This window comes from Vipera berus (genome assembly GCF_964194415.1).
Source record: "Vipera berus genome assembly, chromosome: 1".
In the NCBI taxonomy this organism is placed as follows: Eukaryota; Metazoa; Chordata; class Lepidosauria; order Squamata; family Viperidae; genus Vipera; species Vipera berus.
In genome coordinates this window covers 15,459,283-15,487,030 of record NC_138202.1, presented here as the reverse complement: position 1 = coordinate 15,487,030, position 27,748 = coordinate 15,459,283, and the positions used below count along the sequence as shown (strand labels likewise).

Genomic DNA, 27,748 nt, shown 5'->3' with positions numbered 1-27,748 from the left:
GACCCCCTCTTCTTTCTAGCAGACCCTCAAATACTGCTACATGTCTCCCCTATTTTTTTTCTTTAGACTAGCCAAACCCAGGTCCTGCAGCCATTCTTCGTATGTTTGTCTCCAGGCCTTTGATTATCTTAGTTGCTCTTCTCTGAATTTTTTCCAAACTCTCAGCATCTTTTTTGTGATACGGTGACCAAAATTGGCTGCAGTATTCCAGATATGGTCTCACTAGGGTTTTATAAAGCAGTACTAATACTTTGCGTTATCTTGATTCTTTGCCTCTGTTTATACAACTCAAGATTGTATTAGCTTTTGTGGTTGCTGTTGTACACTGCTGGCTCATAGTCAAGTGATCGTCCACTAGGACTCCAAGGTCCCTCTCACAGTTACTGTTTTTAAGCCTGGTCTCACCCAATCTGTACTTGTACATTTGATTTTTCCTATCTAAATGTAAAACTTTGCTTTTCTCCACACTGAAACTCATTTTGTTGGATAGGGCCCATTGTTCATGTTTGTCAAGATCTTTTAGGATCCCGAGTTTGTCTTCTGGGGTGTAGTCTACTCCTGTCAGTTTGGTGTCATCTGCAAATTTGATGAGTTCCCCTTCAATTCCCTCATCTTTTATGAAGATATTGAAGAGTACTGGGCCTAAGACGGAACCTTGCGGTATCCTGCTGCTTATTTCTCTCCATGTGGATGTGGTGCCATTGAGGACTACTTGTTGAGTACGGTTTGCTAGCCAGCCAATCTGTTTGATCTCCCGCTCACCGCAGAGTTGAAGTCTCCCATTACTACTGTGGTATGCTTCCTACATACATTTGTTAACTGGTTGGCAAAGAGTCCATCTATTTCTTCTGATTGGTTCTTCTATGGCAGGGGTAGGCAACCTTGGCTCTCTTAGGACTCGTGGACTTCAACTCCCAAAATTCCTGAACCAGCATGGCTGGCTCAGGAATTCTGGGAGTTGAAGTCCACGAGTCATAAAAGAGTCAAGGTTGCCTACCCCTGTTCTATGGCAATGTCACTTTTTTTTTCTTTTATATTGACCCATATACATTCTGGAGAGATTTTGAGATCTAACCATCTCATCCTCTGCCATTTGTCCCCTTCTCTTTTTGCCTTCAATCTTTCCCAACATCAATGAGTCCCCTCTTCTCATTTGGTGTTCAAAGTATTTGAGCTTCAGCTTCAGTATCTGTCCTTCCAAAGAAGTTTGGTTCCTTTAGGGTGGAATGATTTGATCTCCTTGCAGTCCAAGGGGCTCTCAAGAATCTTCTCCAGAACCACAATTCGAAAGCAGCAATTATTTGGCCCTCATCCTTCCTTATGGTCCAACTCTCACAGCCTTACATTACTACTGGGAAAACCATAGCTTTGACTATGTGGGAAGAATTCAGAGAAATAAATATTTTGGGGAATATTAAAAAGGCAGAATATATTTCCCCAAAGGAATAATGGAGAAAGATCGTTTGAAAAGGCAGAAACTTCTCCACGCCCGCCCCCCACCCCAGCCAGACAACTCAGCAGAAACCAGCTTTTAGAAATGCACATGTAATAATCCATTCAGGAAAGTTGGAGCCTTCCAGCTAGACACTGAAGAAACATAATAGGAAGACAAAGACCCTTAAAATCTACATACCCCACCCAAATTCTAAGGACAGGAAACATAATAGGATTAACCCACCACCATCAGAATGCTAGAAAGGCACACTCAGACTCAGGTCAAAGTACATGCCACAGGAAATACAAAGCATCAAACAGGAACAGGAAACAACCTCAAGAGCCCCAGAAGATATAAAAACCCACTCCCTGCTACATGTGGTCACTCTTTTTTTCCCGAGCCATCTTTCTGTCTGGCTCTCCTCTTCAATAAATTACAACCTTCTTTCTAAAGCAGTCTCCGTTTTGATTATTCCCGGCTTGGACTGGATCCTGATGAAGATTTTTCCTTCAACAACTATAGTAACCAAATACTGTAGTGTCTCACCCATGCTTAGGACAACAAACTATTATTACCTCCTGTGATCTATGGCATATAATATTTGTTAACACAGCTGAATATTACCTTGGCCTGTTTAGCTGCTGTATCACATCACTTTCGGTGTTCAGCTGGTAGTCTCTGTTCTTCTAAATCAGGGGTGTCCATAGGAGCTCATTGCTTCCATCAAAATGACAAAAGCAGCATTGTGCTGTCATGTTGCAAGCTTCACTCCTTCTGGGCATGGAGCAACATTGCAAAGTAATGTTGCAAAAAGGGCATGGCTGACATAGCAATATTGTGAGGTTGATGATGTTATACCCCATCCTCCACGTGTCCTAAATCCTTCTCACGTGCATGACTGCCAACCCAAATCTCCTGGGCCAATTTCCACAATATCCAGGCAGAAACTCTGCTGTCTGGGACATCACCACCGAACCACATTTGGCCGTCTCCCCTTCCTCCCACATTTAGATATTGCTCCGCCTGTGCAATGAGGCAAACGTTTCTAATTGTGGATCAGAAAAATTAACACATGTAACTTTCTGGCAATCTTTTCATTGCAATTAACCAAAGCTAGACCTAAACATTAGGCACGTGAGGTTGGTCCTGAGTTTCGTCTCTTCGGAGAGGTTTTTTTTACTTTTTCTTAAGTCTATGCTCCTTTCATCAAATCCGGCATGATAACAAAGTCAGCTGCGGAGAATGGATAGAGGGAGAAAGGCAAACTCAGCGCCTTGTAGTTATACTACGCTTGCGCTTTGCACAAATTTTGGTCTTATCCCTTTTCCCGCCCTACTTTAACTCTTGCGCGTGCGCAGTAGCACGGTGAAGGAAGAAAGGAAGAGCCGAGGAATTTATTTTATGGTCCTGTGTCTTTAAATTCTCCTCCTCCTCTCCTGCGCGTGTGCAATCTCTCCCCTTCGGCTCTCGCTCTCTTTGCACATGCGCAATACTGTCCACAAGCCGCGTGCCTAATACGTCATCTCCCAGAGCCGGGCTAGGGTTTTCTCTGCGTCTGAACAGCGGTCGCGTCAGGGAGCATCATGGACGACGAAGAAGAGACTTATCGATTATGGAAAATCCGGAAAACAATTATGCAGGTCAGGAGAAGGAGGAAGAGGTTTGGGCCCTGGGAATGGGGTAGGGCGGTTGTGTGGGTACACACAGATGACAGGGTTTGCCATTCTGACTTCAACGTTACGGAGGGAGAAATGCCCGTTGCCTTTATTTTATATTTTTCTTAATTGGCTTCGGTTTTCCCAAATCATATACAAAAATGTTTAAATGTTTGCTTTATTTGGATTGTTTTAAAATAGGTAATTGTAAGTGTTCCGGCTTATTTGCGATTAATATACATTGTGCTATCATCCAAGCTATAAAATTACTGTATTGGTTAAGAAATGATAGTAACTTTGTAATAAAGTTGCAAATTTGGGATGGGGCAATTCAAAATCTGTCTTAACGTAGCAGTAGCATCTACCATTAGCCAACTTTGGAAGATCTCAGAAAACTAAAATCAGATCAAAGACTATTAAATAATCCTAGAGTTGTAGGCTAGATTAGGAAAATGAAAAACCGTCTAAATGAAGACAAACCGTTTCCATACTGTTGCCATACATTAATGCATCCATATATAGTGTTTACCAGGACTCATGAATTAAGGGAAACTATTACCTCCTTTATGGGATGCGGTGGCTCAGTGGGTTAGGACGCTGAGCTTGTCGGTTGACAGTTTGGCGGGTCGAATCCCAAGTGCCGCGTAACAGAGTGAGCAGTTGTTACTCGTCCCAGCTTCTGCCAACCTAGCAGTTCGAAAGCACGTAAAAATGCAAGTAGAAAAATAGGGACCACTACGGTGGGAAGGGAACAGCGTTCCGTGCGCCTTTGGCGTCCAGTCATGCCGGCCACATGACCACGGAGACGTCCTCGGACAAGCGCTGGCTCTTCGGCTTTGAAACGGAGATGAGCACCGGCCCCTAGAGTTGGAAACGACTAGCACGCATGTGCGGGGGAACCTTTACCTTTTACCTTTATTACCTCCTTTGAACGAGAGTGGGCAAAAAAGGGGGAGGAAACATAGAAGAACTAGTGAGGGGGATCTCAGAGTTGACACTTTTAGATTGCTGGCAAAATTAGTCTACTTTTGGAGGTTGCTTTATAATCAAAAGTTGCTTTAGAGCTTCTTTGTATAGATTCTTAAATGAATGGTTCACTATTTTGCCACTATATTTACTTGCACCCTTCAGTGTAGTGTTATATTAATATTTAAACTGACTTTTTTTGGTCCTTAAATCAGCTGTGTCATGATCGAGGCTACTTGGTAACACAGGATGAATTGGATCAGACTCTGGAAGAGTTCAAAGCCCAGTTTGGTGATAAGCCAAGTGAAGGGCGTCCTCGGCGTACTGATCTCACAGTGTTGGTGGCCCACAATGATGATCCTACTGATCAGATGTTTGTCTTTTTCCCAGGTGATTATACTAAAATAGATTTGGTTATTACTTCCTGGAACCTGTTTGATTGCATTTTCATTCCTTCTTTCTTTTCTTGAATTAATTCAAGACAGAGTGCAGCAAAGCAAAATACATTCCCCAGGCAAGCAGCCCCCCTCCCACCAGAATAGCAGACCCCAAAAAGCTACAAAGGCAAATAGATAAAATGCAGGCAAATACAGTTCTTTCTGCCAGCTGACTTTTACCATCTGTGTATCTTAAGAAAATATATGTGGCTTCTATTGTTGCATTTTGAGTTATAGTATGCCAGTTAGTTGAATGGAGTAAATTTGGAATCTGTTGTTTGCCTGTTTTTAAATACACAGTAGATGCACCAGCGAAACTGGCATATTAACTTTTTATTTACTCTAATGTCGTCTATTAGCAAGGCAGAAATGAAAACAGTTTGATCCTGCGAGTCCCTTGGACTGCAAGGCGATCAAACCGGTCAGTCCTAGAGGAGATCAACTCTGACTGCTCTTTAGAAGGCCAGATCCTGAAGTTGAAACTCAAATACTTTGGCCACCTAATGAGAAGGAAGGACTCACTGAAGAAGAGCCTAATGCTGGGAAAGATTGAGGGCAAGAGAAGAAAGGGACGACAGAGAATGAGGTGGCTGGATGGAGTCACTGAAGCAGTAGGTGTGAGCTTAAATGGACTCCAGAAAATGGTAGAGGACAGGAAGGCCTGGAGGAATGTTGTCCATGGGGTCGCGTTGGGTCGGGCACGACTTTGCAACTAACAACAACAAAAATCTTACATAATGGTTTAAATATTCACATATTCATAAGAGTAATATATGAGGTTTGATATAACTTTTATCTTCCACAGCTGTACTCATTTCTCAACTTAAACTGCTTTTGAAGTACATAAAAATACATGGTATTTCATTGGACAGTTTAACAAATACTTAATCTTCTTTCTGTTGTTTTTGATTATATGGTAAGACAATGAAACAGCTATCGTGTTATTGGAAATTTTGTTTGGCTAAGATTCCAGCCTCTGAAATTAGGTTTGTTTGAAACAATGGGAGTTGCAAGCTTCCTGCTTTACTATTAAACCTTTCATTTAATATTAAATGAGAGCTTGAATTCTAATTCTGAAGCAGATGTCAGACCTAGTGAACAAAGTATTTCATGGAGATTCTCCACTTAAAAAAAACCAAAAATCTCTTTTCAGAGGAGCCAAAAGTTGGGATCAAGACCATCAAGATGTACTGCCAGCGAATGCAAGAGGAAAATATTACCCGCGCCCTGATTGTGGTGCAACAAGGCATGACTCCATCTGCCAAACAGGTACCTGAGTCTAAATGGATAGAAGGGATGTGGCTGTAATCTCATTGCTGGCTAAGGGATTTTGACCTTTAATTTTCAGGGAACAGTGGTCTCTTATTGGGGGAAGGCTATATCCCAAAGTGTGGGCTTTAATAGAGAACGTCATTGAAATGAGAAAGCTCTCAGAGTCTGTTTCCCAACCATCTTAATATTTGTGCACATTTCTCACCTTTATGGATGCCAGCATATCACTGAATAGCCCATCTGAAATAGCATAGGATTGTTCTAGTGGACAATCACCTAAATGTGAGCCAGCAGTGTTCAGCAGCAGCCAAAAAAGCCAGTACAACCCTAGGTTGCATTAATAGAGGGATAGAATCAAGATCATGTAAAATATTAATACTGCTTTATAAATTAGATCACACTTGGAATACCACATCCAGTTTTGATCACCACAATATAAAAAAGATGTTGAGACTCTGGAAAGAGTGCAGAGAAGAGCAACAGAGATGATTAGGGGCTTGAGGCTAAAAACATGAATGGTTGCAGGAACTGAGCGTGTTTAGTGAAAAGAAGGACCAGGGGAGACATGATAGTAGTGTTCCAGTATTTGATGGGCTGCCACAAAGAAGAGAGGGGTCAACCTATTCTCCAAAGCACTTGAAGGCAGGTGTCAGGACCCACCCCAATCCACGTCTTAGGAAAACAAAAACTCTTGGAGTCAGTTCTAGTCCAAAAGGAATTTTTACTAGGACATGTTTGGTTGTGGAAATACAAGACAGGACCTGGTATTGTTTTACAGATTGAAACTTTATAAAGAGTTCCCGGTTCAACCCCCCTTCCCTCAACCCCATTTGGTCAGCCCCCCATCATTTACTTTGTGTCATCCCTTTCGTGGGAAAAAGGGAACTTCGGATCTTTACGGTTATTGCCTTCTTTACAGATTCAAATGGAGACACAGGCCAGATGCCTTCTTCCCTAACCCTCCCCTTTGTTCCCCCAGTTCAAAAGGTTTCTCTTGGTCTTTGAAATAACCTAAGGCAGGCTGAATCCACATCCGCTCCTCCTTCCTCGGGAGATAGCAGAATCCAAGGGGGGGGTAATATTTTAAACATACATTTATGAATGTGATATAAATGGATTCTGACAGCAGGACAAGAAGCAATGGATGGAAACTAATCAAGGACAGAATCAACCTAGAACTAAAGAGAAAGTTTGAGCTTGAGCTTTAAGGTACCAGTAAGAGGGTTTGCGATCTTTGTCTCTCTTTCTCTCCCCTTTTCCCATCAAGTCTCTTCCTAAATACTGAAGTCCCTTTCTTAATTTACAGCCCTAACTGCTGCCTTTCTTTCTCTCTCTCTTAGTCTCTAGTAGACATGGCTCCCAAGTACATCCTTGAACAATTCCTTCAACAGGAACTGCTAATCAACATCACTGAGCACGAGGTGACGAAGGAAGGGGGGTTTGTGTGTGTGTGTGTGTGTGTGTGTGTGTGTGTGTGTTGGGGACATTGATTGGGCCTGTGAGGAGTGCATTGAGAGGAACAATATAAGCTCTATTCTCATTCAGTTGACAAAAGCTGTTTCTGTGGTTGTTTACCTGGAAGAATTTTTATGTAAAGGTAAAGGTTCCCCCGCACATGCGTGCTAGTCATTTCCAACTCTAGGGGCCGGTTCTCATCTCGGTTTCAAAGCTGAAGAGCCAGCGTTTGTCCAAGGATGTCTCTGTGGTCATGTGGCCGGCATGACTAGACGCCAAAGGCGCATGGAGCGCTGTTACCTTCCCACCGTAGTGGTCCCTATTTTTCTACTTGCATTTTTACGTGCTTTCGAACCGCTAGGTTGGCAGAAGCTGGGATGAGTAACAGGCGCTCACTCTGTTGCGCGGCACTTGGGATTCGACCTGCCAAACTGCCGACCTTCTGATTGACAAGCTCAGCGTCCTAACCCACTGAGCCACCGCGTCCCTAGTTTTTATGTGCATAAGTAGAAATCTAGCTATTTCCACATTGTGTTTTCATTCTTTTCTTTCTTTTTGCCACTACAGCTGGTTCCAGAACATGTTGTAATGACCAAAGAAGAGGTGACAGAATTACTGGCCAGATAGTATCTTTTTTCCTTTGTACTTACTGTTTTGAGTATCTTCCTCAGTTTTCTGCTTGTTCTGAGTTAGATTGCTCTTGTCTTTCAGATATCAGACAGGGGTTGAATTTTCTAGGATTATCCTGTGTTAAGAGGAAACTATGTCCAGGCAGATATGTATAGGATTTTAACATGAATATAGAGTTAAAATGATAGTCTGGTCTTCTTGATTTTGGGTTTGGATACAGCCTATAAAACTAGAAGCATAACAGATTTGGAAGTAAACTCAATGTATGAGCAAGCATGCATTCTGTTGTCTGAAAACAGCTCCATTGACACGCATTAGTTTTCATGGTTCAGATTGTAAACCTGGTTTTACAAAATGCATTCCACAATATATCAAGTGCAAATTAATAACATTGCTTACTTAAAGTGAAGCTTTGATTCGCTCATGATGCTAAAACAGGCCCTGGATTTCTATGTTCCCCCAAACCATAAATTAACAACTTTATTTAGCTTAACTAGCAGGTTGTGTGAAACAAAACAAAATATACTGTGATCCTGCTAGAGAAAGACATTTTGGAATTTTTCCTTTAACTGTTGTTATCAGTAAACTAAGAGAGAATCAGCTTCCAAGAATACAAGCTGGAGATCCTGTGGCTCGCTATTTTGGAATTAAAAGAGGCCAGGTAAGGAGCAGAGAAAGGGAGGCTGAGAATGTCATTTCCCAATGGCTTTGATCAGGGGTAGGTAACCTCGGCTCTTTTATGACTCGTGGACTTCAACTCCCAGAATTCCTGAGCCAGCCAAGCTGGCTCAGGAATTCTGGGAGTTAAAGTCCACGAGTCATAAAAGAGCCGAGGTTGCCTACCCCTGGCTTTGATAAATACAGTATATGGAGGTTATAAGTGATAATAAATTCTGATATCTAAATAGAAACTCAGGAAGCCTGATGATGGGAGAGAGAGAGAAAAAGAGAAGGATTTTTTTTTGGGGGGGGTTGTATTTCTCAGAGGTATCTACTTGGATTAAATGGATTTTTAATACAGTTCACTTGGGCTTTTGTTAGATCAGGGTTTTTTTTCCTCACTGCACTTCTAAATCCATAGGTGGCAAACATTGCTTACACACTCCTTCCTATTTTCCCCACAACAACAATCCTGTGAGGTAGGTTGGGTGGAGAGTGACTGTCCCAAAGCTGCCAAATCCAGGATACTGGAAAGGGATCAGGTTGGGTGAAAGGTGAACCTGTTTGATCTGTGTAACAGACTGCATGATGAAATCCTGTCCATCAGCCATCTCGCAGGGATTCACTGTATAACCAATCTGAAAAACTAATCTGAATATTTGTTCTGTTGTTTGTGTGGTTTCTTCAGGTGGTAAAGATCATTCGGCCCAGTGAAACAGCCGGGCGTTACATCACTTACAGGCTGGTGCAGTAGCCAAGAAGTGTCACGTAAGGTACTTTGAAACGCTTCATTATCTTAAAGGTTGTTAAAATAGACAACCCTTCCTCTTTTATGCTTCTTTCTGCTTTGTCTGATTTGTGTTGACCAAAGGATACAACGGTTATAACAGGAGCAGGATTTGGGGCTTGAGATTTTATGTATCTTTGTTATTCATTCTGACTGGCAGCGCTGATAAAAACAGTCCATAGTTTTCTTTTCCTCTATGGAGCAGGGCCCAGGTGGGGGGAGGGGGGGCGACACTTGCAAGTCAGGAGATCATCTGTTGTGGGACTGAAACTCCCATCAAATCCTCCTCAACATGGCCAATAATTTAAAAGGTTCAGAAAAATCTAGAGGAAGTCTAGATTCTTCTCAACCACAAGATGCTGTCCTTGTCCCATGATTGAGAGATGCAAAACTCGGTATGGTATGGATAAAATGAAGAAGAAGAAGAAGCATTTTTCCCCTTCCCCGACATTAGAGCCAGAAGAAAGAATCTGAATGAATCAGGACTGATAAAAGGATTTTTTTTTTAAAATCCCATTTATATCCCGCCCTTCTCCGAAGACTCAGGGCGGCTTACAATCTAAGCACAAATCAATGTGCTTAGCAGTAGCCTTCATTCTATGTATATGCCTGCTTATTAGGGCTTTCGCGCCCCCCCCCAAGCGGCATTATTACAAAGTCAGCTTAATTGCCCCCAACAATCTGGGTCCTCATTTTACCTACCTCGGAAGGATGGAAGGCTGAGTCAACCTTGAGCCTGGTGGGATGCGAACCTGCCCTAATTGCAGGCAGCTGGTGTTACTTAAGGAGGCATTAGCCCACTGCTCCACCAAGGCTCTTTTTTTACACATCATTCAACTTTGAAATTCCTTACCGTGAGATATGAAGCCGGCTACTAGCTTGGCTGGCTTTAATAAAGGGTGGGGACAATTCATAATGGTCCTGGGGATCACTTCAACTACTGGTGGCAGTGGGACTGCTCTAAAGGCCATCTCCTGGGAGGCTTTTTTGTGCATCATTCAGCCACCATATTAGATGGGCCAGAGTCTCATCCAGCAGGACACTACTTATATTCTTAATGTTCTCATTGGGTTGTCTGTCTCTTCACTTGGATTAAAAATTTGCCCTAAAAGAGGAAAATCACTTGCAGAATCCACAGCCAAATTACAGGTAGTCCTTGAATTTATGATCACAACGAAGCCCAAAATTTCTGTGGCTAAGCAAGACAGTTGTTAACTGAGTTTTGCCAGAGTTGTTAAGTGAACCATTGCAGCTGTTAAGTGAATCACAAGGTCATTAAGTGGACCTGGTTTCCTTGATTGACTTTGTCTGAAGCTGGCTGGGAAGGTTACAAACGGTGATCACGTGATCCCGGAACAAAGCAACTGTCATAAATACATGCCATTTGTCAGGCACCCAAATTTTGGTCACAGGGCCATGGGGATGCTGCAACAATCATAAGTGTGAAATCCAGTCATAAGTCCTTTTTTTCAGTGCTGTTATTTCAAAGATGGTTGTAAGTCGAGGACTACCTGTACTCTAATCATCCTGCCGATGGATGTGATAAGAACTGTAGCTAGTTTTGGAGAGCCATGGAATGAGATGAAGTCAATATACAGGATTGGCAGAGGAATTATATAGTTGTCATGGGTGCGACAGAGACGAATAAAGCAGAACTCAGAGGCTTGCAAATTCCTCAAAGAACATGTTTATTAGTTACAAAGTATTGGCGCAGTCAAAAGTAAACCAAGTCTGGATACACGCGTAACAATTCCCCAATACAAAGTTAAAAGTTTATTTTATTTATTTTATTTTATTAGATTTATATACCGCCCTTTCCCAAAGGACTCAGGGCGGTTTACAGGGCATTTTAAAATCACACCAATACAAAATACCAAGTTAAAAGACAATGAAAAGATTAAATTATCCCTGAAAATAAAACTCCAGTTAAAATTCTCAGCCTGGGCCAGAGAGCTCAAAGAGCCAAGTCTTCAGGTCTCGGCGGAATGAACGTAGGTCAGGGGCAGTCCTGAGCTCCACGGGCAGCTGGTTCCAGAGGGCAGGTGCACCCACAGAAAAGGCCCTCCCCCTGGGTGTTATCTGCCGGCAATCTTTTACCGGCGGCACCCTGAGAAGACCCTCCCTCTGCGAGCGCACTGGACGAAGGGAACTTGATGCTGGCAGCAGTTCCATCCATAAAACTATGTAAACAACTATGTGATTATTTGGTGGGCTTTTTACCTTACGCCCAACCTGCAGTCTCAGGAGCAGCTGATGACCTTGGTTCCCACAGGACAAGATTATTTTGACTAACGAAGCACCTGGGCAACCCCTTTCCCTCCATTTTTTGTGGCAACCTAGAATGAAAAGAAAAATGGCTGTAGCCATGCTCATTTGTAGAGTTGACAATAGTATTTATTGTTTGCTGACAAATAATATTTTTATCCAAAGCCAGACTAGAAATGTAGCAGGTTGTTTGTTACGTATGCTTGTGTGAATGAACAGTTCTCCAACCTGCTAAATCAGATGTGTTGGGACTATAACTCCCTCATCCAGTAGCCACTCCAGTCATGAATGATGGATATATTAGTCCAATTTATTCGGAAGACATCAGCTTGAGGAATGCTGGTGTAGAAAGGACAAGCATATCTGTGATATCTTAATTGATATTGTAGTTAATTAGCTAATTGTGACAAGTATTCAGAATTCAAATTAGACACTAATTAATTCAAATTAATGCTGCTTTTCTTATCCTACAGCATGGCTGAAGCTCTTCTTACCTTACCCTGGAGACTGCTGATCTGCTTGCTTAACAGTCTTGAGCGTAAGGAAATACAAACTGAAGAGATGTGAAGGGGATATGTCTACTTGAGATTTTGAACTTCGAGCTTCTGTTCTTTTCCATCAAATTGGATGTGAAGAGGAAAGGAGTCGTCAACAGCACAGCAAAACCTGCACTGATTTTCCAAACTGGACTTCATCTTGCTTGTATAAGCTGGATGTATTTGTTTGTACCACATTTTTGGAATTTGGGTTAGTTTGGGGTAAATATTTAAGGCAGCATCTGTTTGTTTTCCAAATTTGGATGAAGGATACTTCAAATGGGACAGTTCCCTTGTTTCTTCTATAGATACCAGGCTGAGGAGGGATAGGAAAACCTTTTTCGGTTTGGGGGACAGAGGGGCTCCATTGGATGTGGCTTTTGGTGGCCTTTTGTAGGGGGAAAAGTGGAGGTTTTAAGAATTAAAATGGGGGAAATAGGCTGCTAATCTGGGAATGCAGATAAAGATGCTGGGAATCATTTATGGACTGGTCACTTTTGTCTTGAAAAATGGACTTGTAGAAACCCTGGAAAGGTGTCCGTTGCTTTTCCTGTTGTATTAACTATTGCCGACTTATTGCTAAGGCTCAGAGTTTGCTCATTGGTCCAGAATTTTTTATTTCAATAAAACAATATGTTTTATTCTTTATTATTATTATTATTATTATTATTATTATTATTATTATTATTATTATTATTATTATTATTATTATTATTGTTGTTGTTGTTGTTGCCTTAAGATGAATTGGGAATCTCTGACCATTCATATTTGCCGAGGGAAAATTTCCCCTCAATCTGTCCAGTATGGTCCTTCTACCTGTGGCTGTGGTTTTGGAGTTCAGCAACAACAAATGTTGCCACATTAATTTGAGAGGGTTGCAGCTGGCCTGTCCGAGAATTGATCCTCTCTAGGACTTCTTTTCTCTTGACAAAAGCAGGGAGGGGGAGCAGTAGGGAACCCTGAATGATCTCTTATGTAAATCAGGTGGTTTCTGAAGAAGGATATCCGTTGCTTTCTGAAAAGTAGTTAGAAAGGTGCTCTCAACTTGAATAAAATACGTAAAATTCTTCAGTCCAGTTTTGTGGGCGGGAGCAGATGCTCCTATGGAGCTAGGCAGCCACATCAGTAAAAGGTGTGAAGCAGCAGTGCTTCAAATTAAAAAAAAAAATGAGCTCTGACGGGTAGGCAGCTCACTGAACACCTTGCGTGTGTGGACGTTGGTTGCACAACAGCTAAATCATCGACATATGAATATTTCTGTGATAAGGTAATCATTACTAGAAAGGGGATTAAGTATAAATTACTGATAAGTCGTCGTTTAGTGACTGCCTCATTTAGCAACCGTGAACAACTGATGGGAAAAATAACTCGGCAACCTGTCCTTGCATTTGGAATCTTTGCAGGTCTGTAAAGCTGAACAGAGTTCGTAAGCACAGCAGTGGCGTCTCTTAGCTACTGCTTTACTTAATGACCAAGTACCCAGTTCCAACTGTGGCTGGTAATTGAGGATATCTGTATTGTTAAAACCCAGAGGACGGCTATTTTCAGAATGAGTGAGCAGGTACAGTAAATCTATCTGAAAAGCTTCTCAAATGTTGAGCGTCTGTTCTCAGGCAGCGAGAGCCAAGGGGAGCTGCTCTGAAGCAATCTCCAATTCATTTTCCTACCTACTGTTCTGATTCAGAGGACATGCTAAGTCAGAGCATGGTTAGACATAGGGTGATGAGTGAACCTAGACCATAGGTTTAACTGTAGTTACAGAATTCCTTAACCGGATTGTACCTGTGGTTTATTGTAGGCTTAGTTACCACGGTGCTAGTTTGCATATCATCTGAAGATGGATTAAAGGGATGGATGGTTTTTAATCTGCTAAACCTCTGAATGTGGAGGGGGAGGGAAGGTGTGGCCTTGAAACGGGGTTGTGGCAATCTTGGCTGCTCCATTTCTCTTCTGAAACTACAGAAAGAAAGCAGTTGGGTGAGGCTCTTTGTCCGCTGACTCTATTCCTGATCAGGCCATTGGATTTTTAATTCTTTTTAATGCGAAGTATCGAAAAAACTCCAGGAAGTGTTCGCAGACCCCAAAATTGAAACACACACACACACACACACATTTTGTTAGTCAAATGTGACGCTGTGGTTTTCTTGTATTTGTTAGTCTGGTCTCTTAATAACTGTTAAGTGGTAGCTTAGACTATCATTTCAATAAGTTGTGGAGTGATCCTGGATTATTGTCAAACTACAATATTGTTTGAGTGATGTTATATTGTGTGAATTCAGCCAGCTGTCAACCATGATTCAGAGCATGATTCAATATGACGTTATGAGCCCAGTCTCTGTTTAGAAATGGAGCAGTCTAAAGGATTAAAACAGCACTTAAAAGCAGTCTAGAGGATTAAAACATGGCACTTTAAGATTTGTGGAATTCAACTCCCAGAATTCTGGGAATTGAATTCTACACATCTTAAAGTTGCCTAATTTGAAAAATTATGGATTATAAGGAAAGATCCCACATAAAGCCTTATTTATGGACATATGAAGAAAGGTTGCAGAAATTGGGTTTGTCCAGTCTAGAGGGACGCAGTGGCTCAGTGGGTTAGGATGCTGAGCTTGTCGATCAGAAGGTCGGCAGTTTGGTGGGTCGAATCCCGAGTGCCACGTAACAGAGTGAGCGCCTGTTACTCGTCCCAGCTTCTGCCAATCTAGCAGTTCGAAAGCACGTAAAAATGCAAGTAGAAAAATAGGGACCACTACGGTGGGAAGGTAACAGCGCTCCATGCGCCTTTGGCGTCTAGTCATGCTGGCCACATGACCACGGAGACATCCTTGGACAAGCGCTGGCTCTTTGGCTTTGAAACGGAGATGAGCACCGGCCCCTAGAGTTGGAAACGACTAGCACGCATGTGTGGGGGAACCTTTACCTTTACCTTTAGTCTAGTGAAAAGAAGAACTAGGGATGACATGATAGCAGTGTTCCAATATCTCAGGCTGTCACAAAGAAGAGGGGGTCAAGCTATTCTCCAAAGCACCTGAAGGCAAAACAAGAAACAGTGGGTGGAAACTAATCAAGGAGAGACCCAACCGAGAATTGAGAAAGTTCCTGACAGAACAATTAATCAGTGGAATGATTTGTGAGTGCTTCGCTCCACCATTGGAGGCTCTTAAGAAAGAGACTAGACATAGAGTCTCCTGCTTGAGGGAGGGGGTTGGACTAGAAGACCTCCAAGGTCCCTTCCAACTCTTATTATTCTGAGAATATTTTTAATACAAAGAGTTACCCAGGAGACACTAAACACAGTTATTGGGTTCAAATATCACTTTTCCAAATATAGTTGCCTTTATTTTTTGATATAGCTTTTATTAAAAACAAAGGTGTATAAGGCAGTTTAAAAGGAAACAAGCATATCAATAAAATAAGCTTACTCATACATACCTATATATAAATACAAGCAGTGGTTGAAGATTTGCACTTCAACTTTATTCACTCACTTTTCTCATCCACACCTCAAGAAAATACCCAAAAGTCTTCCTTGGCTGTGTGCTACTCTTCCAGCCTTCTCCAGAAGGCAAGACTTCTTGCTGTGTGCCTTTGCTTTAGATCAGGGTTTCCCAACTTTAGCCATTTTAAGACCTGTGGACTTCAACTCCCAAAATTTCCCAGCCTGCATTGACAAGAAACTAGAATAACTCCACAACATTGCTGGCTGGGAGTTGCAGTCCACAGGTCTTAAAATGGCCAAGATTGGGAAACACTGTTTTAGATGGATGCTATAATTCAGTTATGTACAACAGACTTTTTAGAGGTGATTTAGCAGTTCCACTAGGCCTTTATTGTGAAATGTCTTCAAATTTGTTCACAGTGATTGCAAAAGCTGTTTAGGTGGCTTAAGCATATTTACCTCACAAATTCCTTGCATTTCTGCTATAGATCTCAAGTGGCTTCTCAGAATCTGAACACTGGTGCAATAAACAGTGTGGTGGATTTCTCCAGCAGATCCCATTGGTAGCCTTCTCTTAGCGACCACAACTGGGATCATCAACTCTGTCTCTGCCTGGTCACTAAGTGAAACATCATGTGATCATGATGGACTGATTTCCACTATGGTTGTTAAACAAATCACTGCAGTTGTTAAGTGAAATTTCAAGTGACTGACTTCTGATTTTACTGCCTTCTTCTGCATTGACTCTGCTTGTCGCAAGGCAGTTGCAAAGCACACAAATGTTGACTACAGGACTGTGGGATATTGTGATAATCAAAAATACACTTCCTCCCCCCCTCCCCCCAGTTGCAAAGTGCCTGAATGACATGAGTGTGGGGATGTTGCTCAGGTTGTAATGTGAGGACTGGTCATAAAGTTACTTTTTCAGTGACATTGTAACTTTGGTCGCAAAATGAGGTGGTCAATAAGCAAGGTTTAATATACAGCCCATTCAGCTGCTCTACTGGCACTTTTCATAAAGCTGTGCAATAAACATATCTCCCTTTCCCCCCCCCACTCGCCCCCCCTCCCCCCATTCCCTGATAGGATCACTGCACATTAGCAACCCAAAGCTGGCCCTGAGACCTCAGTAGGATTTGCACAAGTGAATTTCAGTCTTCAAGTAATCCATCATCCAGCCAAGCTCACAATCAAGCATTTTGTCTGTACCCTGATTTTAAAAAATAGCGTCCTGAAGTGGTTTTACTTAGAAACAAATATAATCTGCTAATGTTTAAACAAACATATCTGAAGATCTAGGATCACAATGGGTGTATCGTTTCCTGAAAGGGATGGGACCTCAAGGATGGGAGGGAGTGCAAAGTGACTCTGTCTGTGGCTCTTCTTTTAAAAGGGCGTTCCTCAATCTTCTGTCCGCCCCCCCCCCCCCCCCCCGCTTTGTTTGGTTAGGACTACACAGGAAGAAAGATGGGAACTGAGATCCAAAATTTCAGAAGAGCATTAGGTTAGAGAAAAGTGTCTTAAGAAAGTTTGGATGTTGCAGAGTTTTTCCAATGTCTCTGGGCCATAATGTCTCTCCTGGCCTTTTCCCACAGAATCCCTAGATGTCGCTTTGGTGTTACAAAGAATTAAAAGCAGTTATAAATAAGGAGCCTGGAAAACCAGAAGGCCTCCAAAGGATGACTTTGAGAAGGCAATTGGAGATCATCTATCTCTTCACTGTCAGTCTCTAGGCTTAAAGGACTCACTGCTTCCCTCAACTGACATAGTTTTCACTTTTATGTCAGGAAACCGAAAACACATTCTTAGTTGATCAGCAAATGTGAGAAAAGTGAGTTGTTAGACTGGTTGGTGTTGAGGTCCACCAGAAGACTTTCAACCTTCCTGTTGCTGTCCTCCTCCTCATCATCTCCGCTCCTGAAGGCAGAATCTCCTTCTGCTTCCCAGCAACCTTCTGCTAGGCCTAGGCGATGTAGAGGTGAAGCATCCTCAGGGTCTGATTTTTCAACCCTGGGCCTCTCCCTCAGGACCGCTTCCTCACTGGCGTCCTCACCAGATGGGCTCTCCTCCTCACCACTGGTCTCACTGGCTGCTGGTCCCGAGTTGGACCGTGGGATTCCTTCAATGGCTGCATCTGTGCCATCTTCTGGATCCGAATCCGAATCGATAAAGGGAGTGTCCGGTTCTAGGAAGAAAAGAGAAATGAATCCAATTGAGTCAAGAGTAGGAATGTTCAACGGTTCCTTGTAACACAAATAGTGCGCTATCTTGGTTTTTGATGCCAAAATTCCACTAGCTGAAGGAGAGGAGACCCTGATGGCCTCCAGCTTAGAAACATTCCGATGTGGAAGCATTCCAGCATAGGATCCCTTTTGGGGGAGGAAATGTTTGTGGTTTAACCCTTAGGTCTATACCCGCCGTTTCCTAAGGGAAGGAAGACAGTCTGGCGAGATTCTTTGGTGATCAACGATAAAGAAACCTATTTGACCCATTCTTGGAACTGTTCTGGTTGCTTGAACCTGACATACACCCCTTTTTAGCCCTGCAATTTCTGCCTCTTTTCAACTATTTATTTATTTATTTATTTATTTATTTATTTATTTATTTATTTATTTATTTATTTATTTATTTATTTGGATTTGTATACCGCTCTTTCCCGCCAAACAAGCCTTGAAAGAACATTGCCCTTGCAAGAATAACATGTCAAACATTAAAATGTGAGATTGCACCTCACCTCTGAAGGAATCTTCATCAAGAGCGGCTTCTGTCTGCTCAGAGGTGGCTTCAAGATACTGGACTTCACTGTCGGGTTGTGTTCCTTCATCCTCCTGGATATGTGGAATTCAAGACATTAGAAAGATTAACTTTGTAAGGTGGGAGGAGGTTGATCAAAAGGTTACCACTGGCAACCACAGCGTCTCCAGCAGGTTCTACTCACCTGGTTCCTGACCAGCTCTTCATCTTCCCCGATCGTTTCTTCTGTGCCATCCGGAGATACGCCATTGGATTCAAAGATGGCAGCGTAGAAATTTATGAGGGCCTCAACAATGCATGCCTGGTGGGGGTAATCCACCAAGGAAGAGAGGGAGATGGTAGCTTGGATGGGCCGAGGACGCATTAACGTGGGGCCAAAGACAATTCCCAGGTTGCTGGAAGACATTTTATTGTCATCTTCAAGTTCTATAATCCTAGAACAGAATTGGACAAAGAGATGCATGCAGATTCTCTGCCTGATTTTAAATATCAAAGCTTTATATCGTACAAACAGCTGCTTTGTACATTTATATATATATATATTTGTAATGTCACCACGTTGCAAAAAACGGATGTTGAGACTTTGGAAAAAGTGCAGAGAAGAGCAACTAAGATGATTAAAGGCCTGGAGACTAAAACATATGAGGAACGGTTGCAGGAGCTGGGTATGGCTAGTCTAGAGAAAAGAAGGGGCATGACAGCAGTTGTAAGTCACTTTTTCCGGTGCCTTTGTAACTTTGAATGGCCACTAAATGAGAGGTTGCAAACTGAGGACTACTTGCAGTCGTTTTCCTGACCCAGTTTTGCCAAGGTAAAGCAACTGACCTTTTCAGGTGCTGCATGATACACTTCAAAGTGGCAAAGTTCTTGGCTGGAAGTTCTTTCAGCAGCTCTCTCAGCTTTGTTACCATAGCTTTCTCTGACTCACTGCTTGTGTCCACTGGCTCCCCAGTGCTTCTGCCTGCCCTGCTGTCGGACCGACTCTGCAAGGTCTCCTTGGCCAGCCCCATAAGGCTGTTGTACATCCGGAAGGGCATAATTGGTTCCGGGAGCTGAAAGGAGTGAGAGTCACAGGAAAGTAGCATCTAGAAATCACATGGCATGCCAGCTTACTTACAAAACAATACCCAAGAACCTGGTTGCTGGATCAAACCACTTCACACCTCCCAGATGTGTTTAGGAAGCCCATCAGCTGAATTTGAAAGCCACCATTTTCGATGCTGCTTTGAACGTGGGAGACCCACCAAAGCTAATAAACATAGAACTCTTCTGCAAATTATTTCACTCTCTTTTAAAGGGTGCCATAGTGGCATCTAATGGCAGGGAATGTCATAGGTTTACGCATACTGAGGTTTACCCACATACCCAACTGAGAGCCAGTTTGGTGTAGTGGTTAAGGCGCTGGCCTAGAACCAGGAGAGACGATGAATCTTAGTCCCACCCTTAGGCATGAAAGCCGGCTGGGTGACTTTGGGCCAGTCACTCTCCCTCAGACCAATCGACCACACAGGGTTGTTGTTGTGGGGAAAATAGGAGGAGGAAGGAACCTTATGTATGTTCATTGCCTTCACTTATTTATAAAAATAATAAAGACAGGATAAAAATCTAATAAATCAGGGGTCCTCAGACTTGGCCCTTTTATGACTTGTGGACTTCAACTCCCAGAATTCCTCAGCCAGCGTGCCTGGCTGAGGAATTCTGGGAGTTGAAGTCCACAAGTCATAAAAGGGCCACGTTTCAAGACCCCTGTAATAAATAAACAAAATGTATTTCAGAAGGAGTCGGGGAGCACTTTTTCCAGCTAATGTATTTTATTAAAAGACATCACCTCCTATGAGCAGCAGCTCTACTCAGTATCTCAAATGTCCTGAGTGGCTAGTCTGATGCAGAATTTATTTATTAAATTTATATGCTCATGCATCACAGTTCGAGGCAGTCTGGCCAGCTTGTTTAACTTACAACTTAAGCTGAGTAAGGGGAAAAGTGGAAGAAAAATATATTTATACATTTGGAGGCTGTTAGCACATCGCTATGAATCCATTTCACTAGATTAATCTTGGTTAACCAAAGGAAAGGCAGAAAAAAAATTCCATCCATATTTTCCACACCATTAATGTAACAACATTTCTATGTTAACAGGGTATTCTCCTCCTCCTCCTCCTCCTCCTCCTCCACCACCACCTCCTCCTCCTCCTCCACCTCCTCCTCTTCTGTCTTTTGGGTTAAAAAGCTCCTGGTTTTTCAATGGTAAGGTAGGTGCTCCACCTTTTGGCCCAAAGATTACAATCACTCTGGGAAGCCTCACCTGGCGAAGGTAGAGCTTCAGCACATTGCTGATGTCGTGTGGTAAGGCCTGAGACAGCTCAACCAGCTCTTTCCCATTCTCAAAAGCCTGACAGAGCTTCTCCACGCGGGATTTCACTCCATTAACACGGTAGATGCCCTAAGACAGAAAGTAGTATTGACCAGATCAAGTGTTGCCATATTGACTTTTTTGACCTTTGTCCCTCCCCCAGATGAGCTTGTTTCAGTGGTGTCCATGAGGTAGATAGAAAAAGTGAACGTAGTAATTATAATGCCTGTTTTTTTTATGTGCGTCCCACACAGTTTCGCTCCCACCCTTCTGTCACCTTGGAAAAAATATGACAAATGATGCCATGCTTTTACAACAGAAGCGTGCAACCTTTTTACAGGGTTGCATGCTAAAAGTGGACAGGAAGAGAGCAAAAAGTAACTTTGCTTCCCTTTAATTTAATGGCTCATAGAATTATTCCCCATGTGTTCCTCCTTCCTATCACATGACAGATCACAGTTAAACACAGCTTGTTTTTACTCTTTCATCTATTGGAGGCCTTACACCAGGGTTTCCCAATCATGGCCACTTTAAGAGACATGGACTTCAACTCCCAGAAGCTATGGCTGGCTGGGGAATTCTGGGAGTTGAGGTCCATGCCTCTTAACGTGGCCAAGGTTGGAAAACCCCAGCTTACAGCAAAACAGAGCAGAGCAAAGCACCACCAGATTCCTTTGCAGCGTTTGTTTGCTGTGAAATTTCAGCTTGTCCTTGATTACCCTAGTCTTCAAAGATGAGGGCTCATCAACTTAACCACTGGGTTTGCTAGCTTGATGGCACCATTCCCAGGCTCCGAGGCAGAGGACTGTCTTCCCCTCGGTAAATAAATTTATTTCCTTACAGGTGCTCCACCTCTTACTTTCGTTTTCATAGCCCGCCTTTCAATCTCGCTGATGCACTTCTTGACGATGAAGGGGACGCCATCAGAGCCGGTGTGGGAAGCCTGGGCAAAGTCCCGCCCGAAGAGCTGCAGTTTGCCTTGAAGTTTCTTGTGTCCGCACTGAATGGCCAGGGTCTCCAGGCATTTCTTGTGACAGGCTAAGTAACACTGGGGAAGAGGGGGAAAGAGGTAGAGAGGGTGGCAGTGAAACAGCTGTACAGTTAGGGACTTTGTCCCAAAGGTGTTTTGTTCAGGAGGCAACTGGACTCTCTTGTTTTTTCTTTGAAGATGTTTTGCTTCCCGCAAAACGTCTTCAAAGAAAAACAAGAAAGTCCAGTTGCCTCCTGAAAAAAAAACACTTTTGGGACCACCATGACCTGGATGACTGAGAATCTCTCATTTAGTTAGGGACTGTGTGCAGTTCCAGAAAGAGCCACTAGATGGCAATATGTCATCAACAAGCCCTTTTTTTGTTGTTAGGTAGTGTTTCCCAAGGCAGACTGGGGAATTGTGGAAGTCGAGTTTAAAGTTGCGGAGATTGAGAAACACTGTAATTAATAACGGTAGTCCTTGACTTTCAACCATTTGTTTAGTGACCGTTCAAAGTTACAATGGCACTGGAAAAAGTGATTTACTACAGCTGCGACTCTTGCAGCATCCCTGTGGCACATGAGCAAAATTAGGACACTTGGCAATTGACTCGTATTTATGACCATTTGCTGTGTCCTGGGGTCGTATGAACACTTTTTTGTAACCCTCTGACAAGCAGAGTCAATGGAAAACTGTGTCGCTTATCTTAAACAACCTCAGTGATTCACTTAACAAATGTGGCAAAAAGGTTGTAAAATGGAGCAACATTCACTTAACAGCTGTCTTGCTTAGCAACAGAAATTTTGGGTTCACTATGCTACAGCGTAGGGTAAAGTTTTGTATACACTGGGAAATAAACAAAAAATATATGGCTTGCTTTATTGAGATATTTGCTTTAATGTGATGGTCTGGAACTGAATTTATAATACAGATAGTCCTCGACTTACGACCACGACTGAGCCCAAAATTTCCATTGCTGAGTCACTCGTTAAATGAATGTTGCCTCATTTTATTATCTTTCTTGCCACAGTTGTTAAGTGAATCACTGCAGTTGTTAACTTAGGTAAAGGTAAAAGTTCCCCCGCACATGCGTGCTAGTCGTTTCCGACTCTAGAGGCCGGTGCTCATCTCCGTTTCAAAGCCTAAGAGCCAGCGCTTGTCCGAGGACATCTCCGTGGTCATGTGGCCGGCATGACTGGACGCCAAAGGCGCACGGAACGCTGTTACCTTCCCACCGTAGTGGTCCCTATTTTTCTACTTGCATTTTTACGTGCTTTCGAACTGCTAGGTTGGCAGAAGCTGGGATGAGTAACAGGTGCTCACTCTGCTACGCGGCACTCGGGATTCAACCCACCAAACTGCCGACCTTCTGATCGATAAGCTCAGCGTCCTAACCCCGGGACACTGCAACCGTCATAAATGTGAGTCAACTTGCCAAGGGACTGAATTTTAATCATGTGACCATGGAGATCCTACAGTGATCGTAAGCGTGAAAAACAGTCACTTTTTTCAGTGCCGTTGTAACTTTGAATGGTGACTAAGCGAACTGTTGTAAGTTGAGGACGACCTGTATCTCTGAGGTGTGCCTGTACTTTCTGTAGCCCAAGTGCCTGTCCTACCTCTTCACATTCAGCTCCCTGGAAGTAGACGTAGCTGTTGCACTCCCGGCACTTGGAGGGGGTCCGTAGCTTCCTCAGCCGGTGGGTCTGGGCAGCTCTGGACAAGCTGATATGCCGGAAAGGGCCGGTGGGCGTCGAGATTTCTGGAGTCATTTCATTAATGCCTGGTAATCAGAAATAAAAAAGGTGATACTGAAACACCATCAAAATATGCAGTTTATTATTAGATTTATTGTTAGTTTTATCCTGCCTTTATTATTTTTTTTAATAAGTCACTCAAGGTGGCAGACATACCTATTACTCCTTCCTCTTCCTATTTTCCCTCCAACAGCAACAACCCTGCGAGGTGGGCTGGGCTGAAAGAGAGGGACTGGCCCAGAGTCACCCAGCTGGCTTTCATCTGTAAGGTGGGACTAGAATTCACAGTCGCCTGGTTTCTAGGCAAACATCTTAACCACTACACCAAACTAGCTCAGTTGCATCTCTCAGTCTTGGCGACTTGAAGACGGGTGGACCTCATCTCCCAGAATTCCCCAGCCACCCCATGCTGAAGATCCTTTCTCACTCTATGGTTCTATGTGAATGGTACCATTGCATCAAAATTGCTTTTTTGTTCTGTTTTGTGTCTTTTTATCTGATTATAAGATTCTGGAGGGGGAGGAGCCAAATGAACTAAAAGTTAAGAGTTGTATACAATGCATAGCATTCCGGGACAAAATGCAGAACTAAGTCCTTCGGGAAAGGGCGGTATATAAATGTAATAAAATAAATAAATAAATAAAAAACGAAGCAAATGTAGGAGTTAGGCTTTTATTTCTGACCCACTGGAAGGAAAAAAATAAATAAGGATCTGCTCCTTATTATCCTTTGCTGGGAATCTCCATCCCAGTGTTTCTCAATCTTAGCAACTTTAAAATGGGTGAGCTGGGAGTTGAAGTCCACTAACCTTAAAGTTGCTAAGGTTGGGAAACACTTGCTCCAGCCTCTATTTCATCCCCATTTTACTGATTTTCCCCTTACGTCCCCACTCTTCAGGGAGGATTTATACCACTAGTATTCTATTCCACTAATACATACTCTGTTCGAAGGAAGGTGAATTTCCATCTGAGTCATCTCTAGGGGATAATGATCCATTGGAAGGCATCTGAGGAAACTCACCTAGCCAAGAGAAAGCCTCAATGTTAGAATTTATCAAATTAGACCCCAGAGAGCAGAAAAAGGAAACCACAAAGATGTCAAAGACAGTCCTATCTAGAGGTCAACATGTTGCACCACAAAAAAAGCAGAGCTTGACCATCACACCATGATGAGTGGTTCCTGCACCACACCTTGCAAGAATCCCCACCCCAAATGTTCAAGCTTGGGCATTTGAGATTTTCCACAAGGAAAACTCCGTAGTTTGGGAGCATCTTGGAAACTTTGGGAGATCTAGAGAATTGGAATATGTAGAATCTGGCTGAATTTCCAGGTTTTTGTCTCAACTACAAATGTTATTGGTGATTTTAGGTCAAATGTCCTCTTTGAGCATAGCCTACCTTCCAGATGTCAACTCAAAATGTTTTCTTGAGTGACTGAAGGGTAGAAACAAATTGTTTTCCTTAAGCTCCCTGAATTTAATTATTCTTTCCCTAGCTGCCAACATGGGAATGGGTGCATTTATCAAATAAAAATTGAATGGAATGAATGAATGAATGAATGAATAAATAGGAAGGAATATATTGATACAGGTAGATAAGGGTATCTTGTTAGATTATTTTCAGCTCAGATCCTAATGGAACTTGCACAATCCATAGGTCACAAGACGGGAAGATACCTGGGATTGTGGCAGAGGATTCCAGACTGTCCTTGGTCTCTGTGATGGCTGTTGGCCATGATTTGTGTGCCTGGTGACTTCGCCCACCTAAGGAGCCAATGACAAGACAGATTTCATTCCTGCGTGCGCACAGTGAGAGAAGAGGTTGGGCCTTTGCAATGCTGACCGGTCCTTTGAAACGGAAAAGCATCTGCCTATCATGCACTTTCCCAATATAGCTGGGAATTGATTAGTGCAGATAATCTCATGAAGTGGTTGCCTTGTTCTGATTCGCACTACAGGTAGTCCTCGACTTATGACCACAATGGAGTCTCCACTGATAAGCAAGACAGTTCTTAAGTGAGTTTTTGTCCCATTTTTATAACCTTTTCCCACAGCTGTTAAGCAAATCACTGCGGTTGTTAAGAGAGTTTGCAGTCGTTAAGTGAACCTGGCTTCGTCCAGATTGTAAAACTGGGCACAACTCACCTAACAACCAGCTTGCTTAGTAATGGAAACTCGGGCTGTAATTGTAGTCGTAAGATGAGGACTACTTTAGAGCAGTGTTCCAGTATCTCAGGGTTTGCCACAAAGAAGAGGGAGCCAAGCTATTCTCCAAAGCACCTGAAAGCAGGACAAGAAGCAACGGATGGAAACTAGTCAAGGAGAGAAGCAACCTAGAACTAAGGAGAAACTTCCTGACAGTTAGAACAAGTAACCAGTGGAACAACATGCCTCCAGAAGCAGTGAATGCTCCAACACTGGAAGTTTTTAAGAAGAGACTGGACAGCCACTTGTCTGAAATGGTATAGGGTTTCCTGCTTGAGCAGGGGGTTGGACTAGATGACCTCCAAGGTCCCTTCCAACTTCTTCTTCTTCTTTCTTCTTCTTCTTCTTCTTCTTCTTCTTCTTCTTCTTCTTCTTCTTCTTCTTCTTCTTCTTCTTATTATTATTATTATTATTATTATTATTATTATTATTATTATTATTATTATTATTATTATTATTTGCGCCTTCCTTTCAAGCAGCTCCTATTGCTTATGACCACTTCTGAGATCAAGCAAGAGCTTTCCCCTGCAATGAGTCATAATGCATCTTTGAGTCCGAGGAAAATCCCCAGCATGACATTACTTGTTCCTGTTGCAGATCCCATTTCGGTCTCCATGGTCTCTGTTTCTAGTCACTGCTGGTCTCTGAGTTTCCTCCAGGTGACAAAGAGTAACAGATGCTACTTGCCTTGAGGGTATTGCTGGCAGAATGAGATATGGGAGGAATACTATTTGAATCCCGGAACAGTTAAAGATAATCTAAGCCAGGCTCAGTCATGAGCTGGGAACAAGCTGACAGTGATCTCGTGGGGACCTGGCCGGGGAAAAAAAAATGCTGCCAGAACTCATTTGTGCTGTGGTTAGATCCTAGTGGGGGGGGGGGAATGGCTACATAACAGCAGGGCCTGTTTTGAGAAAGAGGTTTAGCTACGTATGTTATCTGGGCCTATCTCCTTCCAGATCCAATCCAAGCAACTTATGCAGAGACACAAGAAGGCCAGTTACAGCCCTTTGAATGTCTATGAAGATTCTCAGTCATCCAAGGTCATGGTTGTCCCACAAAACACAACTGGACTTTCTTTGTTTTTGAACAAGAACAACGACAAAAATGAAGAAAGTCTAGTTGCCGTTTGAAAAAGAACCTTTTGGGACAACCCTTTGAAGACATATATTTTAAAAAGCATGGAGCACACAGATTAAATAAATGAATGCATACATTAGCAGTGGGCTAATGCCTCCTTAAGTAACACCAGCTGCCTGCAATTAGTGCAGGTTCGCATCCCACCAGGCTCAAGGTTGACTCAGCCTTCCATCCTTCCGAGGTAGGTAAAATGAGGACCAAGATTGTTGGGGGCAATTAAGCTGACTTTGTAATAATGCCGCTTGGGGGGGGGGTGTATGAAAGCCCTAATAAGCAGGCATATACATAGAATGAAGGCTACTGCTAAGCTTGTAAGCCGCCCTGAGTCTTCGGAGAAGGGCGGGATATAAATGGAATAAAAATAAAAATAAATAAAAATAAAAAATTTAGCAATGGAGTTCTTTCCTTTTTTCTTTTTTAATGGGCAGGATGAAGTGAGGACTTAAAAAGGGTTAGGCAGGCCTTTGTCTGGGGTGGTGTGGAAAAGGGGTTGGACTAGAACGGGTGTGAAACTGCCGGCCCACGGGCCAGATGCGTCATGACAGAACTGCACCCACCCCATTGCCGGCGATGGAAAAAAACCCGCGATACGTCACAACACGTCATGTGACGTGAGTTTGGCACCCCTGGACTAGAAGATCCTCAAGGTCCCTTCAATCCTGTGAGTCTACAGTTCTAAGACATGGGAACACTGAAGTGGTCTGCCTAATGCAGCCTCCAATGCTTTAGGAGCAAATTTACAAATACCTCTCCCAGTGTGTTTCTTCCTAGTATTTCTTTCCAACATTTGTTTTTTAAAACTGTAGAATAGAATAGAATAGAATAATAGAGTTGGAAGAGAAGTCTTCTAGTCCAACCCCCTGCTTAGGCAGGAAACCCTATACCATTTCAGACAAATGGTTGTCCAATCTCTTCTTAAAAACTTTCAGGGATGGAGCAGTCACAACTTCCAGAGGCAGGCTGTTCCACTGGTTAATTGTTCTAATTGTCAGGAAAAAAATTCTCAATTTTAGGTTGCTTCTCTCCTTGATTAG

General features: G+C 42.8%; 2 protein-coding genes across 4 annotated transcripts in view; one reads left to right on the top strand and one right to left on the bottom strand.

Annotated features, from left to right (window-relative positions):
- The first annotated feature begins 2,976 nt into the window (after positions 1–2,976).
- POLR2E (RNA polymerase II, I and III subunit E) lies at positions 2,977–12,744 on the top strand. The gene is made up of 8 exons (XM_081317171.1): positions 2,977–3,075; positions 4,272–4,446; positions 5,647–5,762; positions 7,106–7,186; positions 7,788–7,846; positions 8,433–8,511; positions 9,199–9,283; positions 12,036–12,744. The coding sequence occupies exons 1-7, from the start codon at positions 3,019–3,021 to the stop codon at positions 9,262–9,264; spliced, it is 633 nt and encodes a 210-aa protein (XP_081173297.1). The 5' UTR covers positions 2,977–3,018; the 3' UTR covers positions 9,265–9,283; positions 12,036–12,744.
- Positions 12,745–16,602: 3,858 nt separating this feature from the next.
- The window catches only part of ARHGAP45 (Rho GTPase activating protein 45), a 55,709-nt gene continuing 44,563 nt past the window's right edge, over positions 16,603–27,748 (bottom strand). For 2 of the 3 annotated variants that reach the window (XM_081317142.1, XM_081317143.1), the window contains 9 exons: positions 25,047–25,133; positions 24,311–24,391; positions 23,234–23,397; positions 21,504–21,692; positions 20,597–20,734; positions 19,117–19,343; positions 18,476–18,725; positions 18,272–18,365; positions 16,603–17,722 (listed from right to left, as the gene is read on the bottom strand). In XM_081317142.1, the coding sequence (XP_081173268.1) occupies positions 17,343–17,722; positions 18,272–18,365; positions 18,476–18,725; positions 19,117–19,343; positions 20,597–20,734; positions 21,504–21,692; positions 23,234–23,397; positions 24,311–24,391; positions 25,047–25,133 (1,610 nt within the window). In that variant the 3' untranslated portion in view covers positions 16,603–17,342. The remainder of the gene's footprint in view (positions 17,723–18,271; positions 18,366–18,475; positions 18,726–19,116; positions 19,344–20,596; positions 20,735–21,503; positions 21,693–23,233; positions 23,398–24,310; positions 24,392–25,046; positions 25,134–27,748) is intronic. The other variant, XM_081317144.1, reaches the window with a different exon arrangement.